The 23,774-nt window shown below is 59.0% G+C and overlaps 4 protein-coding genes across 8 annotated transcripts; 1 reads left to right on the forward strand and 3 right to left on the reverse strand.

The window, feature by feature from the left end:
• Positions 1 to 1,280: 1,280 nt before the first annotated feature.
• On the reverse strand, positions 1,281 to 5,328 carry CD320 (CD320 molecule). 2 transcript variants are annotated; one of them, XM_030966677.1, is made up of 5 exons: positions 5,151 to 5,328; positions 4,767 to 4,976; positions 3,813 to 3,884; positions 3,315 to 3,463; positions 1,281 to 2,969 (listed from the first exon to the last, which is right to left on the reverse strand). In XM_030966677.1, the coding sequence occupies exons 1-4, from the start codon at positions 5,245 to 5,247 to the stop codon at positions 3,318 to 3,320; spliced, it is 525 nt and encodes a 174-aa protein (XP_030822537.1). In that variant the 5' UTR covers positions 5,248 to 5,328; the 3' UTR covers positions 1,281 to 2,969; positions 3,315 to 3,317. The 2 variants fall into 2 exon arrangements, with proteins under 2 accessions (XP_030822537.1, XP_030822538.1); XM_030966678.1 differs by lacking the exon at positions 3,813 to 3,884.
• An 808-nt stretch (positions 5,329 to 6,136) lies between these two features.
• Positions 6,137 to 7,684, reverse strand: NDUFA7 (NADH:ubiquinone oxidoreductase subunit A7). The gene is made up of 4 exons (XM_030966694.1): positions 7,607 to 7,684; positions 7,433 to 7,482; positions 7,190 to 7,339; positions 6,137 to 6,381 (listed from the first exon to the last, which is right to left on the reverse strand). Exons 1-4 carry the CDS (start codon positions 7,655 to 7,657, stop codon positions 6,285 to 6,287), a joined length of 348 nt encoding a protein of 115 aa, XP_030822554.1. The 5' UTR covers positions 7,658 to 7,684; the 3' UTR covers positions 6,137 to 6,284.
• Positions 7,685 to 7,725: 41 nt separating this feature from the next.
• RPS28 (ribosomal protein S28) lies at positions 7,726 to 8,585 on the forward strand. Its single transcript, XM_030966695.1, has 3 exons — positions 7,726 to 7,828; positions 7,906 to 7,953; positions 8,028 to 8,585. Exons 1-3 carry the CDS (start codon positions 7,790 to 7,792, stop codon positions 8,148 to 8,150), a joined length of 210 nt encoding a protein of 69 aa, XP_030822555.1. The 5' UTR covers positions 7,726 to 7,789; the 3' UTR covers positions 8,151 to 8,585.
• Positions 8,586 to 9,837: 1,252 nt separating this feature from the next.
• KANK3 (KN motif and ankyrin repeat domains 3) lies at positions 9,838 to 22,105 on the reverse strand. 4 transcript variants are annotated; one of them, XM_030966693.1, is made up of 11 exons: positions 21,070 to 21,201; positions 16,621 to 16,695; positions 14,608 to 16,344; positions 13,994 to 14,093; positions 13,657 to 13,854; positions 13,083 to 13,170; positions 12,535 to 12,754; positions 12,057 to 12,199; positions 11,607 to 11,807; positions 11,426 to 11,524; positions 9,838 to 11,246 (listed from the first exon to the last, which is right to left on the reverse strand). In XM_030966693.1, the coding sequence occupies exons 2-11, from the start codon at positions 16,655 to 16,657 to the stop codon at positions 11,193 to 11,195; spliced, it is 2,877 nt and encodes a 958-aa protein (XP_030822553.1). In that variant the 5' UTR covers positions 16,658 to 16,695; positions 21,070 to 21,201; the 3' UTR covers positions 9,838 to 11,192. The 4 variants fall into 4 exon arrangements, with proteins under 4 accessions (XP_030822553.1, XP_030822552.1, XP_030822551.1 ...); XM_030966692.1 differs by having other exon boundaries at positions 9,838 to 11,249; XM_030966691.1 differs by lacking the exon at positions 21,070 to 21,201 and adding an exon at positions 22,001 to 22,105 and having other exon boundaries at positions 9,838 to 11,524.
• Positions 22,106 to 23,774: the final 1,669 nt, after the last annotated feature.

Genomic DNA, 23,774 nt, shown 5'->3' on the forward strand with positions numbered 1-23,774 from the left:
CTGCTCTTGGCACCAGCCCTTCATTAAAGGCTAATGCAGCTGCCCCCGCTGTCAGCTGTCACAGCCAGGGAAGGGAGATGGTCATGACCTCTCAGCTCATCCCTCAAGTCCCACAGTGCAGATTTAGAGGGGATGAGGTGAAGGCACCACCTCCACCTCCACAGTGTCTGAGAAGATTCCCTGAGGGACAAGCTGCTGCTGTGTCCCTGCCCTGTGCCATCACATCAGCCTTCAGCCCCACGACTCACCCAGGCAGGGACAGGAACAGGGAACAGGACAGTGGAAATGCAAGTGAAAGTTCTTCTGAAGTATTGGAACTGAAAAGGAGGAAATAATCCTTTGGATTTGCAAGAAAAAGGGGAACCAAAATTCAACAGGCTGATCTTTGAGGTCGTATCCTGAAACATGATCCTACTTCAACATGTAAAACATCACATTGATCTCCATGAACTTGTCTAATTAAATACAGAGACATGGAGCACAAAGATGCTCCTGGCCTGAAAAGCAGCTTGGGCTCCACTACAATTGAAGTCTCTGAGCCTGGGATTAGAACAACAAAAACAATTCCAGCACCGGACAGAGGAAGGGAAATTGCTGTCAGAAACACAGCCCCAAGTTTTGGCACAAATCCATAAAATGTTTTTCTTTCAACCCTGAAGCACTCAGCTCAGTGAGCAGCAAGCAAAACCTGCAATGTCTTGTGAGTTTGCCCCAGGGCCTCACTCCCCGTGGCAGGGAAGAACCACTCTGCCTTGTACCACAGAACAGCTGGGCTCAGCTCGGCAGCTGCAGCTCAGAGCACGATCTGGGACCTGCTGGTGACAGCTGACCTTGGCCACATGGCCCTGCCAGCACCAGCGCTTCAACTGGCCCCAGCTCAGCCCAGTCCTGCCAGGACTCCTGGAGCCCTTCCCGCCCCACAGTGCTCCCCACTTCGTGTTCTGATCTGGCAAAATCAGGCATTTTTTTCACCTTGTTTTTGGCTGAACTCCCCGCTTGTCCACGGTTCAGCAGTAGCAGCAGAGGTGCTACTGTGGCATCTGTTCTTCCTGTCCTGTTTGCTTTGTTCCCGTATTTCATTTTCTCTGCTACAGCTGGTGTGTGCTGCAGTCACATCTGTCCCAGGCAGGCACAGCTTCCTCACTGCACCCCATGCCAGCCCACCCACCCCAAGTCCTCTTTCCTAGGATGTGACAATCCAAAGGTCATGCAGCCCCTGGCCTCCCATATACAGAATCCATGCAAATGCACATATCCAGGAAAAATAAAAACTCCAGAACTTGTTAATTTTACATTCTTTATTCTCCTGTGTCAGTCACAACAGCTATCTCTGTCTGTCCCTGGAAACAGAAGGTTGTGTGTGCCCTTGCAAATGACTCCTTGGTACTAAAAACAGCAGCCCTGGGATAGCTCAGGACTCCACACCACATATAGAAGCTACTCCCCTGGGGTATGGCAGCACTCACACACTATCCAGGAGCGGAAGACTCTTACTCCAAGGCTGGTGACTGGTGTCAGCTTGGCAAGCCAAGTTCCCACCTTCAAGGCACAGAGGTCAGCAGTCAAGGCAGCAGCTTGGCGCACTCAGTGATCACTTGTGCAAGGTGCACGTGGCCAATGCTGAACCAGAGGCACTGGGCACTAATCTGCCCCTGCACAGTCAGTTCTGAGAGATACACAGCACTCAGTCCTTGGGTCAGACACTGTCTGTGTGGCACGTGGAGCCCTGGCCAAAGACATGACTTACTTCCAGGGACATCTCCACTAGACCAAGACGCTCAGAGCCCTGTCCAGCTTGGTCCCAGGGATGAGGCAGTCACAGCTGCTCTGGGCAACCTGAGCCAGGGCCTCACCACAAAAGCCTCCTTCGTGTCCTACCTAGGCCCACCCTCTGTCAGTTTGCACCTGCTGCCCCTTGTCCTTACAGGCCTTGGCGAAAAGCCCCTCTCCATCTTTCTTACAATCCCCCTTTTGGACAAGACGCAACAAGGCTCCCTGGAGTCATCTCTTCTCCAGGGTTTGCCCTAACAAAAGTGCAAACTTATCAAACTTAATGAGGTTCCTGTGGGCCTGAAGGTCCCTCTGGATGACATCCCCCTCTCCACCTGCACTCCTCAGCCTGGTCTCACCCTCAGACTGGCTGAGGGTCCACCTGATCTCACTCTACACGCTGATGAAAACACAGAATAGTGCTGGTCCCAGTACAGACCCTCGAGGGACACCACTCATGTCAGAACAGTTTTAAGGAGATGCCATTAAGAGTGTTAAGAGAAGCCCCATGCAGTATTCAGCACTGGGGTGGGGAGAGCAGCTCTGGCAAGCATGGATATGTTGTGGAAGGGAGTGTGAAAGGAGCTGCCAGCCCAGGGCCGAGGAGCTCCTTGCCCCACATGGGCTCAGGTGACTGCACAGCAAAGCCAGACCAACCGTCACCCCCACAGTGGCACTGTCAGTAAAAGCCTCTTGTGCATGGGACTGAGCAGCATCAAATAGTAGTGCAAACATGGAGTATTTGTCTGACCTGTGCAGCCAGTGAGTGCCTTTGGAAACAGGTGAGAAAGTTCCTGTTCCCTGACAAAATCCAGGGGGAAGAATGGGACAGACGAAAAAAGGCTCTTGGCTGGAAATGGAAGGAGACAGTTGAACAGCACGTGGCATTTCAAGGAGAAAAACATCTTCGAGTCTAAGGCCACAGTGGTGGGCATCAGCAGCAACAACTGTCATGCAGAACAATGAAGACATTTCTGACACCTTTGGGAGGGCTGATGGACAGTGCCAGGGAAGGTCCCGTGCTATTTCTGGAGCCAAGGCAGTCCTACAATCTAAGACCCATTTACAAAGGGAGCATCCTCTTGGTATTCCAGTGTAACAAGACAGATTTGAGAGCTGATGTCCAATTCAGTCAGGCTTTGTGGTGAGCAGGAGACAGACCAAGCCAGTCTCACCTTATCACCTTGGGATAAGGATCCCTGTTACAAAGCCAGAAAAACACCTGGTTATTGACAGTCCTTTGGGAAGAAACCTAGTTTGAATTCAATTTATGCAAAGTGGAGGAAAAGTCCCACACTAGAAGATCAGTATCTCAGCAGGACTGCTCCATGTCCTTGGCAGCAGGGAGGAAAGGGGAGAGTTCTGCTGCTGCAGGGCAGACCAAAACCCCATGCCCCTGGTTGGCAAGCATCAGGGAAGCTAGGAAAACCTAACCCCCAAAACCTCCCCCCCTTCCAAGGGGAAAGCTCTAGAAGGCAGAAACTCAAGGCAAGAAGGAATTTCTCCCTCGGGCACTTGGAGCACATGGGATGCAAAACACTTACCCTTCAGGGCAAGGAGGCTTTCTGGCTCTTGCCAGGCATCAGCTGTTCCCTGGAGGCTTTTTCAAGACTGGAGGTGTCAGATCTGCATTTTGCTTTGGACAGACCCCACACAGCAACAGAACTTGCCACTGCCAGGATAATCAGGAGCCCTAGAGAGTGCACAAGCAGAAACCCTCTCACTGCTCTGGTCTTGGGACAGAGCACTGCTGCTCAACACCATGAGCCAACAAGCAGAGATGAGCAGTGTCCCTCGAGGGCAAGGGACAGACAGAGAGGAGGTAAGCTAGTGCCAGATTGCATGGAACGGCCTTTCCAAGGACACAACACACCCAAGGCACAGCAATAGTTAAGCTGTGGTGTCAGGCCTCCCTTAGTCCTCCCAGTGCAGCAAAAGCAGCTCCTGATAGAGGTCTGGAATTGATCCCATCAGGATACTCAATATATAGGCCAAGGTAGGTAGGTCCAAGACCATGTGCAGCACTCTTGAGTCTCACACACCTGCAACAATCAAGATCCATGTGTAACCTGGAATCCTCGATGGCACAGAGGCCTCAGGCGTAGCTGAAGGCTCTGTGAGGAAAGAGAAACAAGTCCATGAGGCTTCCAACTCACCTTATGGTCAGCACTCAAAGCAGTCTGCAATCTACACCTGGCTGAGTTCCCAGCTCACCTCAAGAGCACCAAAAGGCCTTTTTCAATTTAAGCAAAACCTTATCTGCCGCTACTGGAGGAAAAAAGTTCTACTGGAAATGCATAGCAGGGAAAGGTGGGAAATTTCCCATCTGGAGCTGAAACTGCAGCATCCCAACCTGTTCTCGTGGCACTGAGAAGCCACACGTACAACCAAAATGCAGCTCTTCACCTCACCTGCCAATTGAACAGGTGCAGACATCAAACCCGAACCCAGTCTCTCACACCTGCAGTAATCCCCCTCCTCTCCACGGCCTCGGAAACCCCTGGGTGAGGGAAGCCAGAAGTGCCTTCCCAAGCACCCCAGACTGCCAATGGGTCTGACAGAGGATGCTCCAGGGCTCTGGTACCGACAGTACTGGGGTGCAGACACAGCTGGACACAAGCCCAGGCACTGTGTCTGCAGCTCCTGGCCAGCCCTGATGGCCCAGACTTCCTCCTCATCCTCTTCCCTTCAGCCTGCCCATTCCCCAGAGGTCAGAGGAGCTCGGGAGGTGGAGAAATTCCAGTGTCTTCTCGAAGCAGCTGCTGGGAATTGCATGTTCTGGAAGAAGGAAGGATGTACTTCAAAGGCCCTTCCCGAGGGAGCCCTGAGGGGTGTCACTGCGGTTCCAAAGGAAGCTGAAGGTTCGCGTCCCCCACAGCGCTTCCTCCACTCACAGTGACCCGCGGTGACCGCAGCTGCCCGGATCGGCCAGAGACGGCGGGGAACAAAGGCTTCGGTCCGGCTTGCCGCCACCCCCCGCACCCCGGGGCCCGTACCTGCGCTGCCGGTGGGCGGCACCGCCGAGCTCCTCGGCGCGGTCACCGCGGGGCCGCCGGGACTCGGCTCCGCCGCGGTCGTGGTCCCGCAGCTCCACTCGTCCTCGCCGTCGTCACAGTCGGGGTGGCCGTCGCAGCGCCAGGCCAGGGGGAAGCAGGGGTCGCTGGGTATGCACTGGAACTGGTCCGGGCGGCAGGGGGACGGAGCGGCTGCGGGAACGGGAGCGTGAGGGAAGACGGGGGGGGCCCGGCGGGGAGAGCCCCCCGCGCCCCGCAACCAGGGGAGCCCGCGCGCGGGGCGCACGAGGGCTCCGACCAATGAGAGCGAAGGGCGTGCGCGGGGAGCCAATGGGCACCGCCCGCCCGGCCGCTCCCCCAGCTCACCCGTGCCGGCAGGGAGAGGCAGCACCGGCAGTACCGGCAGCGCCAGCAGCAGCAGCAGCACCGGGAGCCCTGGCGGCAGCACTCGCGGCCCAGCCATGCCGCGGGCCCGCACCGGAGGCACTCTCTGGGGTCGCCGCACCGCTACAAACGCAATGTGCAGGAAAAGCGCGTGCGCTCCACCCCGACTTCCACCAATGGGGGGCTCGCGGGGGCGGGGCGCGGACGCGCGCCCTTGAGGAAGCCCCTCCCCCCTCGGGTGCCCTTCGGGGCGGGGTCACGTGACGGGGGCGGGGCTCACCCATGCCGAGCGGCGCTGTCGCAGCACCGGAACGGCCCCGCAGCACCGGCACCGGAACGGCCCCGCGGCCCCGGCCCCGCAGCACCGGCACCGGAACGGCCCCGCGGCACCGGCACCGGCCCCGCAGCTCCGGCACCGGAACGGCCCCGCGGCCCCGGCACCGGCACCGGCCCCGCAGCACCGGAACGGCCCCGCGGCCCCGGCACCGGCCCCGCAGCACCAGCACCGGAACGGCCCCGCGGTACCGGAACGGCCCCGCGGCACCGGCACCGGCCCCGCAGCACCGGCACCGGAACGGCCCCGCACCGCGCCCTTGGCAGCCCAGCCCCTTCCCAGCTCCAGCAGCGGCCGGGCGCTCCCGCAGCTCCCTGGAAATCCCCGAGCACCGCGGCCCGCAGTGACCCGCTGTCCCCGCGGAGGGCCGCTCTGCCGGACCGAGCAGGGCGCGGTCACGGCAGGACAGCGGCACTGGCGGTGGGGGCCACTGCCCCACGGCGCTGAACCTTTCTCGCAGAACCTGGACCCGGAGGGAGCCCTATGAGCGAGGCTGTGCTTTTACTCAGCTCTGCTCTTCATTGACTGACTACAGCTTACAAACACTCCTGTCCTGTGTCACTATTCCAACCAACCAAATACACTGGTATTAAACAGCAGTAACTGGAATAAATCAAATAAAACACACACAGAATGGGGGGTAATAATCACAGCTTTATATACATTTATTAATCAGACATCAGCACCCTCCAGCAGCTTGGAGCCACATCCAGCACAGCCTCCCCATCAGAGCTGCTCTGGAACCACCTGTGCCCATCACGCAGCCTCAGCTCGCTCCCTGCTCACAAGTAGGGCTCATCCCTGGAAATTTCCCACTTCCTCAGTGGCAATCCTGGTGTCACTGGTTTCTTCCCTGTTGTTGTCACTGCAGCAGCTGAACTGTGGTAGAGAAAGGAAGAGAGAGAAGAGGCTTTAGCAACATTCTGGAAATCACACTTGAATTTCATCAGAAGTCCAAGTTGCAAAGTAGTGCTGGAGGTGTTTGTTAATCAGTCCCAGAATGGTTTGGATTGAGTGGGACTTTAAAGCCCACCTCGTTCTAGCCCCTGCCCTGGGCAGGGACACCTTCCACCATCCCATGTGGCTCCAAGTTCCATCCAACCTTGAACACTTCCAGGGATGAGGCAGCCACAGCTGCTCTGGGAAACCTGTGACAGGACACAAGCCCAAACCTGTGACACCCTCACAGCTAAGAATTTCCTCCCAAGATCCCATCCATCCCAGCGGCAGTGGGAGCCATTCCCTGGGTCCTATCCCTCCAGGCCTTGTCCCCAGTCCCTCTGCAGCTCTCCTGGAGCCCCTTTAGGCCCTGCAGGGGTTCTGAGCTCTCCCTGGAGCCTCCTCTTGTCCAGGTGAGCAGCCCCAGCTCTGCCAGGCTGGCTCCAGAGCAGAGGGGCTCCAGCCCTCAGAGGATCTTTGTGGCTTTCTTTGGACTCGTTGCAATGGGTCCCTTCTTGGAGGCCCCAGAGCTGGACACAGATGATGCAGGTGGGATATTGCTAAAGCAGAGTGAACTTCCTCCCGCCTCACTTATTTGCAAGGAAATATAAACTCAAATAATCAGTTCCACAGTCTTCTGCCAATCTGGATAACTTCCCACTGCCGCTGGGCGCGTTCTGCGTTCCTGGTACAAATCAGGAACAAGGCTGACCGCGCTCCACGGCGGCTCCGCCCGCATCAGACCTACCTGCGGGCCTGTGGCCCCGCGGGCAGGGGTTTTAGCGCCGTCGCCACCACCACGGGCGGCAGCGACTCCCGGCGCCCGTCGCGGCTGCAGTAATAGTTATCGGCGAGCTTGTGGCTGGGGCCCACCGGGAGCCGCGGCGGCGGCTGGGACCTAGGCAGAGAACGACCCGAGCGTCAGCGGCGGGCCCGGGGTGGGGGCGGCCCAGCGCCCCGCCCGCCGCCCGGCCCGGCCCGGCCCCGGCACCTCTTAGCGATCTCCTCGTAGCGCAGCTGCAGCTTCGCCTGGAGGTCCCGCTGCAAGGCAAGGCCAGAGCAGCTCAGGCCGAGCTGCCGCCCTGCGCCGGAGGCTCCGCGGAGCCGGGGGCGCAGCGCAGCGTCCCGCGGGGCGGAGGAGCCCCGAGCCCGGGGCTGTTCTTACCCCCGCCAGGAAGTTGCGGAGCCGCTGGATCAGACGAGTCGCCGTCGCCATGTTGGCTGCGGTGAAGGGCAGGGGCGCGGGGGACGCCGGGAGCGCGCGCGCGGAACACTGGGTCTCGCGAGACTCGAAGATATATAAGGGGACGCGGGGGTTGGCCGCCCCTTTCCGCGCCCCGGAGCCGCCATGGACACGAGCCGCGTGCAGCCCATCAAGCTGGCCAGGGTGGGTACGGGACCGGGGGGCCGCGGGAGCCGCGCCGGGCCGCGACACCGCGCTCACTCTCCTCTCTGTCCCCGCAGGTCACCAAGGTGCTGGGCCGGACCGGCTCTCAGGGGCAGTGCACTCAGGTGAGCGGGCGGGGCCGGGCGGGCGCGGTGCCGCGGGCCGGGCCTGGCCAGGCTGACGCGGGCCCGCCCCGCAGGTGCGTGTGGAGTTCATGGACGACACGAGCCGCTCCATCATCCGCAACGTGAAGGGGCCGGTGCGCGAGGGCGACGTTCTCACCCTGCTGGAGTCGGAGCGCGAGGCCCGGCGGCTGCGCTGAGCTGGAGCCGCCCCCCTGCTGCCGATCGGCCGTCGGGGATGGAGCCTGGCGCAGCTCGTTCGGCCGTGGGCGCGCGTGGCGAGGAGCGCGGCGGCCGGGTCACTGCAATAAAGGGTTTTTCCAGTAGCCCCTTGCCCGGGTTTCACTCATCAAGCGCCACCCGACAACTCTGGTTTGTCTCACACCTGAGCACCTGCCGCTTTCCTCGGGTTCAGTAGCAACATGGCTTGCTTGTTACTGGGGTTACACATAGTGTCTGCATTGTAATATCACTCTTATTGCATCTTTATTGACCTGTCACGACAAAAGTAATTCTGTTTTGATTACAGTAGCTTTAATCCTGACTTTCCTGGTAAACAGTTTTCTTTATGTGGTAGTGAGGTGGCGTTGGAAACTTACTGGACCTCGGTGGAATTAAATCACAAGTTGAAAGTCGAGCTTGGTACCAGCTTTTAAAGCAACAGCCTGCTGCTTCTGTCTGTCTGTTCTCAGTAAACTGCTCAGTGAATGCTGCCATAAATAACATCTACTTGTTGTCCTTCCTGGCAGTCATCCACAGAGAGCAAGTGCTTGTCACCCCTATTGACTACTCCATCTCACTTTCTTTGGCTTTCCCTTCCACCACAAAATCAGTTAGCAAGATGTGTTGTTTTAGGATGTTACATAAATCAAAAGTAGGGCTGAAAAGTTTAGAATGAGCCTTAAAACTGCTGGTTCAAGGGCAGGTTTTTAAGGATTGGCATTTTTTATCTGCTTATAGAGTGGTCCAGGTTTGTGGTGTGTTTGGGCAGTCAGATCTGCAGCCTCTCACGTATGGTCTCTGATGGGAGTTTTGTCTACAGAGTCCTGAGCTTGACTGAGGCAGTTCAGTGGCAGGTGTGACTGAGGATTTGTGTGTCCTAAAGCTGAGCAGAGCACTGCTGGGACAGATGTGCATTATGTTGAACCAGGGCAGGCACTGAGGATTGTTACAGGGCTGATGTTAGACTGTTTGTGCGATTTGTCCCTGCTGCCAGTTTTAGTTGTGCCCTGGGTAGCTCATGGGCAACATGAGGTGAAGAGTTTGTGCCATGGAGAAAGCCCTTGTGTTTGTGCTGTTGCTTGATGTAGTTTGTGATTCTTTGAGGGTTTCAGTTTCGGAGAATTGGCACAAGGCTCTGCTCCCTGGCTCGTGTGATGCAGCAGAGCTCAGAACTGGGGGGTGCCAGAAATCCTCTCAGTTCAGTTTTGTGGCTGCTGTTCATTCCCCCACTTCAGCTTCACCAGTGACCCAAGAGTGTTGGCTCTGGCCCCTGCCAGCCCTCAGTGCTGGGTCCTGGGGACAGAGTGGCTTACAGAGCTTCTGGAATACCCCTGTGGGGTCAGCCTGGTCCCTGTCCACTGAGGAGGGAGGCAATTTACATCTTCACACTTGGTCTGGTGATTGTCCTTTAAGGATGCAGTGTAATATCAGCACCACAGAGAACCAGGGGTGGTGCAGGGCTGCAGAAAGAAATGGGCAAAGACACTGCTGCAGGTGCCTGGGACACTCCAGCAGGAAAAAAACCAGACAGGGATGTAGCCAGTGCATAAAATTGGAGTGAATGACTTGGAACGTGGGGTCACCTGGTCAGGTCAGGGGCTGTGCCTCTGCTGCAGCTCTTGCAGGGTTTGTTGTGAGCCAGACAAGAAGGCAGGAGACTGCACATGTCACTGTAATATTTCAAAATAACTTTAAATTTTATTTATATCTTAAAAATAAACATCAGTATTAAAATACCAGTAAACAGAGTAGTGTATTAGGGAGTGGCAGCAAGCGCTGTATATGAACTCCAGTGCAAAGCTGAGAGCAAGTTTCTGGGGAGGGCTGTGGGGCTCCCCAGCTCAGAGCAGGTCTGGCAGGGCAGAAGTGGGGAGGCTGGGCCAAGGAGCAGGGATGGGGGCCACAACACTCTACCTTTGTGAAGGGCTCAGAGCAGAGCTGCATTGCCATGCAAAACCCTTCTTCTGGTCCTTGTCCTTACACTGTTCCCACCCCACATGGTGCTCACACACTTGCACAGGCACATTCTCTGACATACATGTTCTCCTTTGCAGCCTCCACGTGTGTGCTCTGAGCTCTTCTGGCCCATGTGTTTTTCCTGGTGTTGTCTTCAGCTGCTCTCCCTTTTGGGATGAAAAGTGGGCAGAGAGGGACTTTGCTGTAGGCTCTGGCTGTCTGCACAGTCTGTGGGACTGGCTAATTAGGGAAATGTTTAGGAGGTAATTGGTCCCTCTTCCTTGGGAGAAGGACCTGCTCCCCTTGTGGGTTATAAGATAGGCAGATTTAGTCCCCAAATGCATCCTCAGCCCCTTTTTTCACTTGGCTGCAACCCTAACTGCTCAGAGGTTTTGCTCCCATTGAGCAAATTAAATCCCAAGTCATTTCATGTTGAACTTCATCCCTTGGCCAAGCAATATAATTTTTTTGCTTTGTATGCATGTGCTTGAAAAGAGGAAAAAAAAATCAGATTTCAGCCAGGAAAGGAAATGCCAGAAAAGAAGGGCAAGTATTTGAGTCTGGAAATACTCCCAGCCCCTGTCCAAGGCAGCATTCCCTCTCCCATTGCTGTACAGGATGTGCCTGCAGAGCACAGTCCCTGCTGGGGCCAGGACCCGTCACTTGCCCTCCTGGCTCCATGTCACTGGCACTGCTGCCTTCTCAGAGCTGCCAGAGGACAAACCAGGTGCTGTTTCTGCTGGGTTGGTTCTCTGCTGTTCCTCCTTGCTGAGGGCTCAGAGGTGGCACAGCTCCAGTGGTCGTGGCAGGGAGCAGAGGGGATGGGGTGGCTTCTGCTCCCTGCATGTCCTGCCCCGAGGTCACTTTGCTCCGGTCCCTTGGTGGCGAGGTGGCCCCGTGTGGGCTGCATCCAGTGGAGGAGACGGGTGAGGGAGGCCCAGGGATGGTCCTTGTGACAGGACTAAAGCTGCAGAGAGCAGTTTGGCACAGAGAAGTGGCAGGTGGGGGGATGTGAATCACAGCCCAGTGCTGATGGTAGCCCCTGGCTGGATCCCAAGGTCACTCTAATTTGGTTTCTTCGGACTCCCAGGGCTCTTTGTGGCTGTTGGTGACGTCCCCTGCTGCAAAGAGAGGAGTTGCCTGAGACCCCTGCGGTGACTCCTGGTCAGGGCCAGCAGGGCCGTTCTGAGCACGTGGCACCTGAAACGCTCTGCTCTTGCTCCTGCAGCCTCTTCCTGGAGACACCTGTCTGTGTCTCAGCCCTCTCCCCTCCCGTGGGGAGCGGCGTGGTACTCACGGGTCCCTGCACCTTCGTGCTGTTGAGGTGGGCGTGGAGGAGCGCAGCGATGTCACTGTGACCGGCCTCCAGCGCGATGGCAACAGCATTGTTACCGTCCTAGAAAGAAAGGAGAGCATGTAGAAAGGGCTTTGGGACAGGACATAGCGTGGGCTGCCCGGGCCCAGTGGCAGAACCTTACACTGTCCACAATGGAGATGTTGCAGGTGGGCTGAGCCAGCAGCAGCTTCACGGTCTCCAGGCGGCCGTGCTCGCAGGCACACATCAGCGCCGTGGAGCCCTCCTCGTCCTGCAGGTTCACATCGGCCCCGCAGGCCAGCAGGGCTTCCACCATCTCCTGCCGGCCGTGGCTGACAGCCAACATCAGCGCCGTCTGGCCAGCCTGCAAGGAAGGGACACTGCCAGGCCACCCCAGCACCCCTGTGCTACCCACGTGTCCCCACACCACAGGACCACTGCTGGGACAGCCCTGCTGCCAGGCAGGAGGAGCTCCTAAGGTGATGCCTTCCCCATGCACTGACACCTCCAAGTTTTGGAGCCATTGTTCTGCCCTCAGAAGAGCTGAGCGTGGCTCTGGCATCTGCCTGGGGGTGGGAGGATCAAGATGTGGTGGCCCTCAGACTGCACCAACCTGGCTGGCCTTGGCGTTGACGTTGCCCATGCTGAAAAGCCTCCTGACCACATTCATGTCCTCCTCCTGCTCGACAGCTGCCAGTGCTGCCAGCATCAGGGCGGTGTACCCAGCTTTGTTCTGGTGGTCCACGTTACAGATCCCTGCAGGAGTGGGCAGAGGGGGCTCAGGATGCTGTAGGGCTGGTGGGAGACATGGACCAAGCCACATGCCTGGCTCCCCCTCACAGTCCTGCCTACGGTGCTGTGAACCTTCCCGCAGGCACAGAACTGCTGATGGATCTGCCCCATGAAATCTGGGCTCCCAAACGGGTTGGGGTGACTTCTGACCCCCACAGCTATGAACAGACACAGCCCAGGGTAGCTCTCCTCGCCCTCTGCTGCCAATGCCTTTCCCCTGTTCTGACAGGGCCAGGACATGACCTGGGGTACCGTGGGATGGTGGCCAGGGGATGTTTCTGGGGCTGGGGGGCACTGACCCGTATCCAGCAGCAGCCACACAATGTGGAAGTTGGAGTGGGAGACACTGTAGTGCAGGGCTGTGTTGCCATTCCCGTCTGCCAGGTTCACCACGTGGGCCAGGAGAGCTGGTGAGACCTCAGCAAAGGCCAGGAGGTGGTTGGCAACCGTGTCAGGGATGGACGACTTTTGGCTGGACAGACGGAACCACTCCTGAAGGACCAGGCTGCTGCTGGCGAGCTGTGGGCAGAGAGGGGCTGAGCTCCCCATAAGCCTCTGCATGCCCTGGCACCCACCCCCTGCTGCCAGCCCAGGTGGCAGGGAGCAGAATCCCTGCTCCAGAGCGGGTGGGTGAAGGCAGGACCCTGGACTGCCCAAACCCACGCTGAGCATAGCTTGAGCTGAGTCCACATGGGTTTTGGGGCTTCTGGACAAAACCTGGAGCAAAGGGCTGTATTTTGGGGGAAGATGCTGAGCCAGGCTTTGCTGGCCCCTCTCTGAGTAGGGCCAGCTCTGGGGGATGTTGGCAGGGGCTGGGCAAGCCATCCCACCCCAGCGCTCCACTCACCACCTCTTTGCTCTTGGCAGCACCTGGGTGGCCCAGGTGGGTCTTGACAATGAGGCAGGCCTCCCTCATCCTGGGGCTCAGCTCGAACCTGTGGAGAGCATAAGGATGTCCCTGGTGTGGGGCTGCATCACCCCACCAAACCTGTGAGCTCCACAGTGCCTATAACTCTCCACAAGGTCCCCAGAGTGCAACCTCCAGCCCAGTGGCTGCACCCTGGCTGCTTCAGCCTCTGCAAACCGCCATAGAACAGAGCCTTATATGGATGTGCTCAGGCACGGTTCACCCATTCTTGGGCCACATTTTTTCCTTTTGTTGAAAAATGCTATTGAAGGCTGTTGGTTTTTTTGTCCCCCTCTAAATTAACTTCTGCAGCAAAGAAGCATTTGGGGCCTCTCATCCTTTCCTTAGCAGACCCAAGAAACTGGAAGGATTGTTCCTGATGAATGGTCTCTGCATCTGAATGGGTTTTCCCACTGGCAGCACTGAAACTGGGGCAGATGCCCCGACCTGGCAGGGCCAGTGCCATGGCTCCCAGCTGACCAGGGAGCAGGGAGCCTTCTCCACTGGCACTTACTTTTCCTTCACCTCAGGGGGCTCCAGCAGGGTCACATCAGTCCCCTTGCACTCCAGTCTGGGCTTGCACATGCCTTCCCCGGCCTCCTCCTCTGAGGTTTCGGTGTCTCCCTGCTCTGAACTGTTGGAGCTGTCGGCTGAAGCCTTCTCAGAGGAGCTGTTGCCTTCTTCATCCTCCTCACTGGATGTGCTCTCATACCTGCACAGAGGGAGGATGCTCAGTGGCAACACAGCACCAGTCTGGCCCCCTTCAGGCCCTGCCACTGGCCCTAGCCCAGGACAGGGATGCAGGGGACCAGGATTGGCTCATGGGGTGGCAGGAGCCCCTGAGCACGTACTCCCCGTTCAGCACGCCCACAAACTGCAGGCTCTTCTTGCTGCCCTCTGCCTCGCTCCGGGGAGGACCATTCCGCTTCTTCATGATGGACTTCAGGGCTCCTACAGGGAAAGAGATGGATACCAAGAGCCAGTGAGCAAGAATCATAGAATTTTAGAATCATGGAATGGTCTGGGATAGAGGGGACCTTAAAGATCATCTCATTTCAACTCCACTGCCATGGTCAGGGATACCTTCCATTAGACCAGGTTGCTCAGGGCTCCATCCAACCTGGCCTTAAACACTTCCAGGGATGGGACATCCACAACTTCTCTAAGTGACCTGTGCCAGGGCATCACCACTTCATAGTAAGGAATTTTTCCTAATATCTAATCTAAACCTACTGTCATTTTGATACCACTCCCCCTTGTCCTGTCACTACATGCTCATGTAAACAGTCTCTCCTGGAGCTAGCCAAGCACTCCAAACCCACTAGACCTCCAGGCAGGCATGAAAGGGACATGGGCAACTGCTGGAGCATTGGCCCTGCAGGCATTGTCCCCAGCAAGGCCATCCTCTCCCTTCCTGCAGGAACATTCCAACCCAGACCCTGGCATCATCCCTGGTGACACTCACCGGCTGCAGGGCTTGGGGCAGCTCCACTGTCCTGTGCTGGGGCTGGGTCCCAGTTGCTGTCTGTTGTCTCCAGCACAGCTGGCCCAGGGCCTTGGCTGTCAGGGCACATCCCGGCCATTGCTCCTGCACCCGGCACTGAGGGGCTGCTCAGGCCATCACCCAGGCCAGGCTCCATCACCTCACCTGCACTGGGCTCCTTCTCCTCTCCTGCCAGGACAACGCTGCCCACATCTGTCTGGCTGCCCTTGTCATCGCAGCTGGCAGCTGAACCGGGTCCGACTGCCACGTCCCGCCTGTCAGGGCAGCAGCCCACAGCGACACAGGAGGTTGGGGGGCAGCACTCCACACCTGCCTCCGCTGTCTTTGGGGGGTCGCCAGCTGCCCGGCTCTGTGTCACTACCACAGCCTCCACCAGTGCCTCGGCCACCTGCGGCACGGCCATCACCTCCTTGTCCACCTGCCCGCGGGGCCGGCGGGCGCACACCTCCAGCCGCAGCTCCTCCAGCTCCCGCGTGGCCTCCTGCAGGTGCCCCTCCATCAGGCTGATTACCTCCTTCTGGTGCCCTACCGTCTGCTGCAGCAGCTCCAGCTCCCGCTCTGCCTCAGTGGCCAGCCCCAGCGAGGACTCTATCACCCAGACAGCCACATCCCTGCGTCCCCGTGTGCCGCTGTCTGGCGCGTCCCCACTCTCCTGCTGCGACCGGTAGTAGAAGACGGCATCTGTCATGGCTCGATCCTCACCCACTGCCACAGAGCGGCACGGCCTCTCAGCCACCCTGGGGCTCTTGCCTGGCCAAGCCCTGATGTTCCGCTCCGGCACAGCCAGCTTCTCTGTCAGCTTCCTCAGCTCTGCAATTTTGCTCATTCGCCCCTTCACTGGCTCTGCTTCACTCTCTGGCCCTGTACGGGGCCCCTCCTCACCCCCTGCCCCTGCCTCAGCGCCACAGGGGTGATACAATGCCTCGCCAGGCTCTGCCGACAGCTTCTCCAGCAACTTTGCCTTCTCCCTCTTCAACTCGCAGATCTGCATCTCCAGGAGTGGGATGGTTTTCACCTGCTCCTCCAGGTCCCGGAGCTGCCGCAGGGCTGCAGCCATCTGCTCCCGCACGTGCTGCAGTGGGGCCGTGCCGAGCCCTGCAGCGGGAGTGCTGCGCCCTGAGCTGCCAGGGCTCACCCGGCCCCAGCCTGCCTGGCCCTCGGCGCCCACTGGCACCCAGTGGGGTGGCTGGCCCAGGGCACCCGGCAGGCCAACGTGGGAGGGACCACCAATATCCTGCAAACGGCCCTGCTCCTGCTCCAGCCTCCTGCTTGTCTCCAGCAAGGTTTTCTCCACCCGTGGGTTTGGCACGAGGCACTTGCGGGTGGGAGGTGGGAGCAGCCGCACTGGCGGCGGTGAGATGGGGTGGGAGGTTGTCTTGTTCGCAGGCTCCAGGGGTGCTCGGCCGTGCGGGGACAGCAGCAGTGCAGTCCTGCCCTCCTCGCTGGCCGTGGAGGTGAGGGACTCGGTGGAGGTCCAGGCGCTGGTGTGGCTGCTGGGGCTGCGCAGCGTGCTGGGCGGTGCACGGGACCCTTTCACCCTGCGAGGCAGTGGCACTTTCTTGAGTGTTTGTCCACTTTCAATATCATCAACATATTTCAGGAAATCAAGGTCCAGCAGGAAGCCATAAGGGGTTTCCACAGAATACGAGCTCTTCTCTCCATCATCCTGGTCCCGATACAAGAACGGGCCCCCAAGATCTGCAAGAGGAGAAGGGACAGTGAGTGGAGACAGGATGGCTTTTCTAACTGGGTTATACTGGAATTTACAGCCTGCAGGCCCATCTCCTCCATGATGTGCAGTGTGTCTGTCTCCAGCACCCCCAGTGCCGTAGGGTATCACAGGGCACACAGTCCATGTCAGGGTTGGTACTGGAGTGAGGAACTCCACTGGGATGGGACAGGACAGCTCAGCCCTGCCACCCCCCTTGCACCCCTTCCACTGTCACTACCTGGTGACAACCCTGGTCTCTTTACCTGGGAGGTTCTGGTTCAGGGGTGCTGGCTGAGCCATCTTCTTCCCAGATTGCTGCTGACCAGAAGACCATCAACCTGCAACGAGACCACATCCAGCCAAACCCTGTAACTGCAGGGCTGGTGAGCCCCAGGCAGCCACACAGCCCTGATCCCTACCTGGGGAGAGCTCTGTGGCTGCCCTCTGCCATCTGCCAGGTCCCCTGGCCTCCCCCAGCCCAGGGCTGACACTGGAGCTGGTGGCTGGGCGAGTGCGGTGCTGCCTGTGGTGCCAGGATTGTTTGTACATTTAAGGAATGCTCCACAGCTCAGCTGGGATGGCCCTGCTGCCAGCTCCGAGGGTCACGAGTTGGAGCTTGGCCATACAGTGGGAGCAGGCCAGGAAAGAAGAGAGGCTGAACCTTTATAGGTGCAATACTCAGTGTGGAGTTTGCTTTGGATAAATGGAAACGATGCTTTGGCAAAGGCACATGACTGCAGGGAGCAGCCAGCACCTGTCAGTGCTGGGTGTGATGCCCATTCTTGCCACCCAGGGTGCCCCACAAGGCCTCAGGAGTGTCCTGAGGGCCAATGACCCCCAGGAGGGACCTGACTGCTTTCCTGTCCGTAATGTGGGATAAGGCAGAGGGGAATGAAATGGGAGCCTGGTTTTCCCAGGAGCCAGGCATGGACACACTGGAGGAGGGCCAAGAGGATATGGCTCTGGTCCAGAAGGGAGATCATGGCTGGGGGTGTGACCAGCTGTGAGCACTGAGCTAGGACCTGCTGCAACATCTGGCAGCATCTGGATGCTGGGGCCCAGGTGTGAAGTGCTCCTGGCAGGAGCAGGATGGGACGACAGCACCTTGGGAGCACCCATTGCTGCTGTGCATGGCACCAGAGTTCTGATGGCTGTGCCCATGGGGCACAGGTGGCCACGGGGCTGAGCACCTGTTGGTGGGCAAAGCATTTGGCACTGGGCTATTTTCAGAAGAAAGCAGGGGAGGAGAAATTCCAGAGAGGAATGGTGGCTTGGGCACAGCCCTCAGGGAAGCTGAGGCTCAGAGCTGCCCAGGGAATGGCACAGGACATGGCCTTGGCTGCACAGAAACACCCATGTCTGCCCCTCACGCCAATGCTGCAGCCATGCCCCAGCCCCAGCCCTGCAGCCACCAGCCCTCAGCCCCCCTGACCCCGTGGAGCAGCTGAGGCAGCACCAGGCCAGGCTCAGGCTGGGCACTGAGTTCAACTGGGCAGAGATAAAACTCTTCTCACTAGGACAGATTCTGGGGCTTTCCCACTCCTCTGCCAACCCACCCACAGCCGATGCACATCCCAAATTCCACCTCCCTTGGAATCATCCCACCTTTGAGCAGGCACCCAGTCCATCTCCCTGGTAACATCCCGGCTCCATGCTGGCATCCACCATTCCCAAGCTGCTGGCTCCATGCCCAAGAGCGTCCACACATCTCCCACTTCCTCTAATCCCTCCCACCCTGGGAAGAGTTTGGCTTCCTCCTCTGCACGGCCCTTGCTGCAGGTAATTAAACAGTGCTGGGGCCAGGACAAACTTCCCGCTGGGCTCCACACACGTTGTAAATCAAAGAGGAAGAGAGAGCAACAGGAGCCAGAGCCAGCGGGAGCGTTTCCTCGGGGGGAAGTGGCCGGCAGCTCCCTTCCGCCGCCCAGCCTGGGTATTGTCCTGCCTGGGGACAGGGAAAAGCCTCCTCTGCCAAGGCCTGGAGACCTCCCACACCACTCCAGCAGCAAAGGGGCCCTTTGCACCAGCACTGCACTGGTGTTCCCTCCACTGAGCTGGGGACAGGCTGCTTGTCACCTGCCACCTCCTATGGCCCCTTCAGCCAATGTCTGCAGCTGCATCCTGACTGTGGGGGACATCCTCCCACTGCTTCCAGACCCCATTTCTTTTGGTCTGATAGGATGGGCTGGACCAGGGCACAAGTTTCTGTCTTCACCCAGCTCCAAAAATGGTGATGGAATCTGCCAGCTACCAACCATGTCCAAGTGGCCCCAGGGGCTCCATTGATGTTCAAACCCTCCTGCAAGGAGCAAAAACTGCCCAGCTTCCTTGGGCTGTGCAAACTGTCCCCGGGCTGGGGAAGATGTGTGGGGCTGGACTGGACAAGTGGGGGCAGATGGTCCCAGTGTGCAGCAGGTTGAGTTCTCACACCTGTGGCCCAGCCACTGTCTGCTGGACCTGCCTGCCACACCCATGGCACCACACAGACAGCCACCCTGCACCCGGGCTTAAGTCTTGCTGGGGCCAATTGTACCAGCCACTTTGGTGCCAAAGACTGATTTTCAGCAGCTTCAGCTGCTCCCTTGGGCACTGGTGCAGGTTGCTGAAGGGCCTGGGCACATGGACCCCTGGGGGGAGCCCTTCCATGATCCCAGCTCTCTTTGGAAGCAATGAGTGTTGTTTCTAGCACTGGTGTTTAAACAGAAAAGCAGGATGGTACAAGCAAAGGACTGGTAGAGAGGCTTGGCAGCGAGGGGGAGAGGAGGAGGATGCGCAGGCACCCAACCACCCCCATAGAGGCAGGGCTATGTTCTGCCCTGGGCTCACACCTGTATTTTCCCCTCATGCTGTTGTACCAATGCCAACCATGCTATTGTACCAATGGGAAACATGGGGCCAAAACTGTAGCTGCTCTGCTCGATTACAATCAGAAGTCATATCAGGGATGAGGGAGGCTGGGCACCTTGGCACAGCCCAGGTACCACCCGGGCCTCGTGCCCCAGCCCCAGCTGCAGGCAGCACCGTGTGACCCCTGGCCTCATGGGGCAATTTCCCCTTGGGCTTCTCAAGCTCCTGGACTGGCAGAGGAGAGGTCTGGGAGAGCTGTTCCTAAAGCTGGAGACCTTTGGGCCCTTTTCCTCCCCAGGGCCACAGCTGTAGCAGCCCTCAGTCTGGTCCAACCACCTGCTGCAGCGCAGCCCGAGCTGCTCCACCGGCAGGGCCAAGCCTGGACACAGAGAGGGCTCTCCCTGGCTCTCCTCCTGAGCCAAAATACTGAGGTCATGAGGAATGTGAGAAGAACAGAGTCCAGAGCAGCCCTGGCCAGCACAACTTGATTTATCTCAGCCAGGCATGCTTCCCTCGTAGCTGAGCAGGAGATAAGGCCCGAAGCTTGGAACTGAGGCTGTTCCAAAGTTAAGGGGAAACCACTGAGCAAGCACACGGCTTCTTCCACTGCCAGCAGCCTGCCAGGATTGAGGCTCCTCACACAGTCAGCTGTCACACGTGCTTGTCACCTGCAGTGTTACCTGCCAGCACTGTGGCTGGGGGCAGCAGTAGGTATCCAGGGCTCAGGCCACCTTCGTGTCCCTGTCCCTGCTGCAGGGGCTGTATGGGACAGCCTGTGCCCATTTGCCCAGGCAGCCGTGGCCAGCTGTCTATGCTGGAGCTGCTCCTGGAGGAGCTGGAACCAGGTGGGTGGGTGCACAATGCTGACCCAGGGAGAGAAAGGGAAATGATCATCTCAACAGCCTAACTTCAGGGTTGGACTGTTATTTCTGGAGTTGTCGTCATGGATGGCCCGGCTGGCTGGGAGGCCAAAGGGGCTGCCCAGGCTCTGCACCCACTCCAGCCCCTCAGGGACCTCCCTGAGCTCACACACAACAGGTGTAGAGTCCACACACAAACTTACCCATGTGGGATCAGCTCTTCCAGCCCCCTCACACCTACAGCACTACAGGCTCCCTACAGCTTCACTAGAGAACATCAACCCCACTCCTTGCTGCCCAGCAGCACCTTCCACCAACACCTCCCGATTCCCTCGGGGCTGCATCAGCAGCGATGGCCTGGGCTTGTCCTGCTGTGAGCAGGGGCTCGGAGATCAAACTAAACTTACACGCGGGAAGCCCAGTTACAGCCCGGGTACACACACAGCTCCGTGCACAACCCCGGGGTGGGATCTCCATGTGCTCCAGGCGCACCCCGAGCCCTCCTGTGCCGCAGCAGCCCGGGGCGCCATGTCCCACCACCGGGGAACCCACAGCACAGCCAGCCTGAGCCCAGAGCCCCCAGCCCTGCAGTTCCCACCAGCATCCCCTACCCTGGGGGATCCCCAGCGCCCCGGGGCGCCAGCAGCACATTCCAGGCACCCGCACGTCGGGGGCACAGCCCGTGCCCAGCCCCGGGGACCCGGGGTCTCCCCGCCGCCGCCACCGGAGGGGAGCAGTTCCAGCCGGGCCCTGGCCCCGGCCCCGCTCCCCTCCCGCTCCCGCCGCCGGGGCCGCTGGGGCGGAGCCCCCGGGGCGGCGGATGCCGGGGCCGCCCCCATCCCGCCGCGCTCCCGCCGCGTCTGCGGGGCTCCAGCGCGGCCCGTCCGGGGCCGCGGGCGGCGGCGGCTGCGGGGCCTGCGGGGCCGCACCGGGACGAGCCCGCGCCCCGCCGCCGCCGGGCCCGCCCGGCCAGTCCCGTCCCGCCCGGTCCCCGCCGTCCCTCACCGTGCCGCCGGGCTCCTGGGCTGCAGCCTGGACACAGCCCCGGGCCCGGGACTCTCGGGCTGCTCCGCGGCGCCGGGCAGCGCTGCCCGCCGCAGCCCCGGGCCGAGGGCGGGCGGGAGCGGAGCGGAGCGGCCGGGGCGGGGCGGGGGCGGGCGGGGACCGGCCCCGGGCCCGACGGGACGGGAACCGCCCCCGGTATCCCCATAGCTCCCTCTCCGCCCGGGGAGGGGACGTCGCTGTCCCCGTGGCCGCCCGGGGGGGGATGTGCCCCGTTCCTGTCACCTGGGGGAGGAGTGTCCCCTACCCTCGTCACCCCCAGGTCCCCTGTCCGGATTACCCCGGGGATGGGGCGCTCCTGCTGCAGTCACCCTGGGGACGGGAATCTCCCTAACCTGTCCGCATCGGGGATGGTCACCCCGCAGAAAGGGGGATCCCCTGCTCACATCGCCCCGATGCTGGGGTACCCTCTGCCCTGAGCTCAACCCCGCTGCTGGCTGGGGCCCGGCGGGTGGCTGGGGTCCAGCTCCTGCACCACCGTGCTCCCCCAGCACAGCCGCCCTCGCACATCTTGCCCTCGTCCCACCCGCGGCCGGGAGCAATGTGCCTCTGGGCCTGGCTGGGCTCCCCGGGCCTGGCCCCGCTGGGTTCCTGGCAGCCCTCCCTGTCCCAGCAGCGGCTGTCTGTCTCCTTTTCTTGCCAGCTTTCTTCCCCGCCTGCTTCCCGTGCTGCTCGCTGAGCCGCGAGCTCAGGGCTCTCCCCCATCCTGTAAGGACCCCGGCCATTCCCCACCTTAGAGCTTGCCCTCACTAACTGCTGCAGACCTTTTCAGCGCTGAAACCCTCAGCAAAGATTTTTGCTTCTTTTTCTTTCCTTTTCTCTCTGAACTTCATGGGTATTTTTCCATATCTGGCACTTCTTTAACGCTACTCACGGGAAGAGCAGGAGAAACAAGATGTGCTTCCCGACGTCCCTCCCAGCTGCTGGCAGGCAGTTTGGGGACTTCCTGGGAAAGGGTTTGCATCCGGACGGAAGTACCTTAATAGCTCTAATGAATCTACCTCCACTGACAGACCTCGTCCCTCTCCAATTCATTTGCATACTTGGCCTCCCCAGCATCCTGTGGTAATGAACTTGGTGATTTCACGCCCTCAGTTGGTCTCTAAAGCAGGTCTGGAATAGCAGGGCTCTTGCCGATTCACTGACTGCTTGGAGAAGAAATCGCTTAGGTTCCTTGCCCAGTGCGGCTTTACCTTCTCTGTCCAGGTCAGGAAAGGTGAAGTCTGGGGCGATGAGCCAGGTCCCAGCAGTGCCCAGCTGGGCTGTGGAGCTCATGCCCTGCATCCCAGCTCAGAGTTCCATGATGGGCCCACATCCAGGTCCCTCACTTCTGCTCTTCGACATCTGACAAAAATGTCACCCACCTCCAGGCAGCAATTCTAGTTTCCTCCCTGGAAAGGGAAAAAACCAGCAAAGGAGGAGTTGAGGAAACATGAGCTTGGGAAAGTGATGTCACTGCAGCTCTGTGGGTGCCAGACCCCCACGTGACTGCTGCCACCCCGGCACGAGGGCTGAGCTGTGGAAGAGTGAGGAGACTACACACAACCCAGCATCACCAAAGAAACACAGCCCTGGGGCTGCCTGAATGTGGTGCTGGATCACAAAACTGTGTGAACTCAGAGATATTTCCAGGCTGAGACTCACCAACAGCCTTTGAACAAGGGGGATGGTGTTGTTCCCTGCAGGGATCAGACTCCTCTGGCTTTAAGTTCTGGTCACTGAGAAGAATCAAACCCAAGGGACAGCCCTTGTTTCTAATATTAATTGTTTTCTGCAGAAACTACATGGGACTCCAATATGAGGCCATGGCCAGAGAACTCACCTAGGCTGGTTGATGTTCACACCCCATGTAAATCCCATCTGCATCCAAGAGCAGATCACTTGGAGCAAAGTGCTTCTGCTGGCTCGGCTGGCACCAGTGTGGTGGCTTCACCCCACACCAGGGACACTGAGCCAGGACCTGCCCGAGCTGTGGCACCAGCTGGCCCAGGCTGGCTCTGCCCAGCACGTGTGGCTGAACCCCAAGCTTGGAGGCAAATGGCAGAGGCTGCAGCCACACCTGTGCCAAGGTCTGCGTTAACCAAAGTGTAGCTGTGAGGTTGTGGGTGTTAGGACTGGTGCCTGTGTGGGTGAAAGATGCACAGATGCTCACTCTGGGAAAGGCTACAGGTAAGGACCAGGGGCTTCCACAATATGGGACCAAGCTCTTGTATTCAGCATCTCTCCCACAACCCTGCATGGAGGGGTGGAGAGGGCTAGCCAGGCTTCTGTTCCTCTTGTAGGGGCAGTTCTGCCAAAAAACTCTTGGTGGTTTCCTGGTGGTAGAGTGTTGTCATTCAGCTGTCTGGGCTCTGCTGACTTTCATGGCGTCATTTTTGGGTCTGGCACAGCTCTTTCTTCACAATGGCCATTGATATCAGCCCTGACCCTCGTAAGACTGTCCATCTGAAAAAAAAGCTCCAGGAGCTGATGAGTTTTCATAGATTCAGATCTACTGAAAAGCTTTTTCTTGGTTCAGAAGTAGGTCTCAAAGAATTACTTTCCTTGTGAGTCCCAATCCTTTTCTCTCTATCAGTCCCTGTGACTGTGAATGTGATTGCGCCTCTTTTCTTGTCAGAGCAGCAGGAAATGTGTGTGCACCTGTGTGC

This window comes from Camarhynchus parvulus, chromosome 28 (genome assembly GCF_901933205.1).
Source record: "Camarhynchus parvulus chromosome 28, STF_HiC, whole genome shotgun sequence".
NCBI lineage: Eukaryota > Metazoa > Chordata > Aves > Passeriformes > Thraupidae > Camarhynchus > Camarhynchus parvulus.

What these genes read in the sequence shown, in the direction of transcription:
- CD320 (XM_030966677.1), bottom strand. Translation starts at nt 5,247, where the DNA reads ATGGCTGGGCCGCGAGTGCTGCCGCCAGGGCTCCCGGTGCTGCTGCTG. An exon ending in GCCTCTCCCTGCCGGCACGG is followed by an intron (nt 4,977 to 5,150) that starts GTGAGCTGGGGG and finishes CCGTTCCCGCAG; the next exon opens with CCGCTCCGTCCCCCTGCCGC. An exon ending in ATGGATCTTGATTGTTGCAG is followed by an intron (nt 3,464 to 3,812) that starts GTGTGTGAGACT and finishes TGCACTCTCTAG; the next exon opens with GGCTCCTGATTATCCTGGCA.
- NDUFA7 (XM_030966694.1), bottom strand. Translation starts at nt 7,657, where the DNA reads ATGGCGACGGCGACTCGTCTGATCCAGCGGCTCCGCAACTTCCTGGCG. An exon ending in TACGAGGAGATCGCTAAGAG is followed by an intron (nt 7,340 to 7,432) that starts GTGCCGGGGCCG and finishes TTCTCTGCCTAG; the next exon opens with GTCCCAGCCGCCGCCGCGGC. An exon ending in GCGGGGCCACAGGCCCGCAG is followed by an intron (nt 6,382 to 7,189) that starts GTAGGTCTGATG and finishes TCTCTACCACAG; the next exon opens with TTCAGCTGCTGCAGTGACAA.
- RPS28 (XM_030966695.1), top strand. Translation starts at nt 7,790, where the DNA reads ATGGACACGAGCCGCGTGCAGCCCATCAAGCTGGCCAGG. An exon ending in AGCCCATCAAGCTGGCCAGG is followed by an intron (nt 7,829 to 7,905) that starts GTGGGTACGGGA and finishes CTGTCCCCGCAG; the next exon opens with GTCACCAAGGTGCTGGGCCG. An exon ending in CTCAGGGGCAGTGCACTCAG is followed by an intron (nt 7,954 to 8,027) that starts GTGAGCGGGCGG and finishes CCCGCCCCGCAG; the next exon opens with GTGCGTGTGGAGTTCATGGA.
- KANK3 (XM_030966691.1), bottom strand. Translation starts at nt 16,657, where the DNA reads ATGGCTCAGCCAGCACCCCTGAACCAGAACCTCCCAG. An exon ending in CCCCCTGAGGTGAAGGAAAA is followed by an intron (nt 13,171 to 13,656) that starts GTAAGTGCCAGT and finishes TGCTCTCCACAG; the next exon opens with GTTCGAGCTGAGCCCCAGGA. An exon ending in GTGGCTGCTGCTGGATACGG is followed by an intron (nt 12,200 to 12,534) that starts GTCAGTGCCCCC and finishes CCACTCCTGCAG; the next exon opens with GGATCTGTAACGTGGACCAC.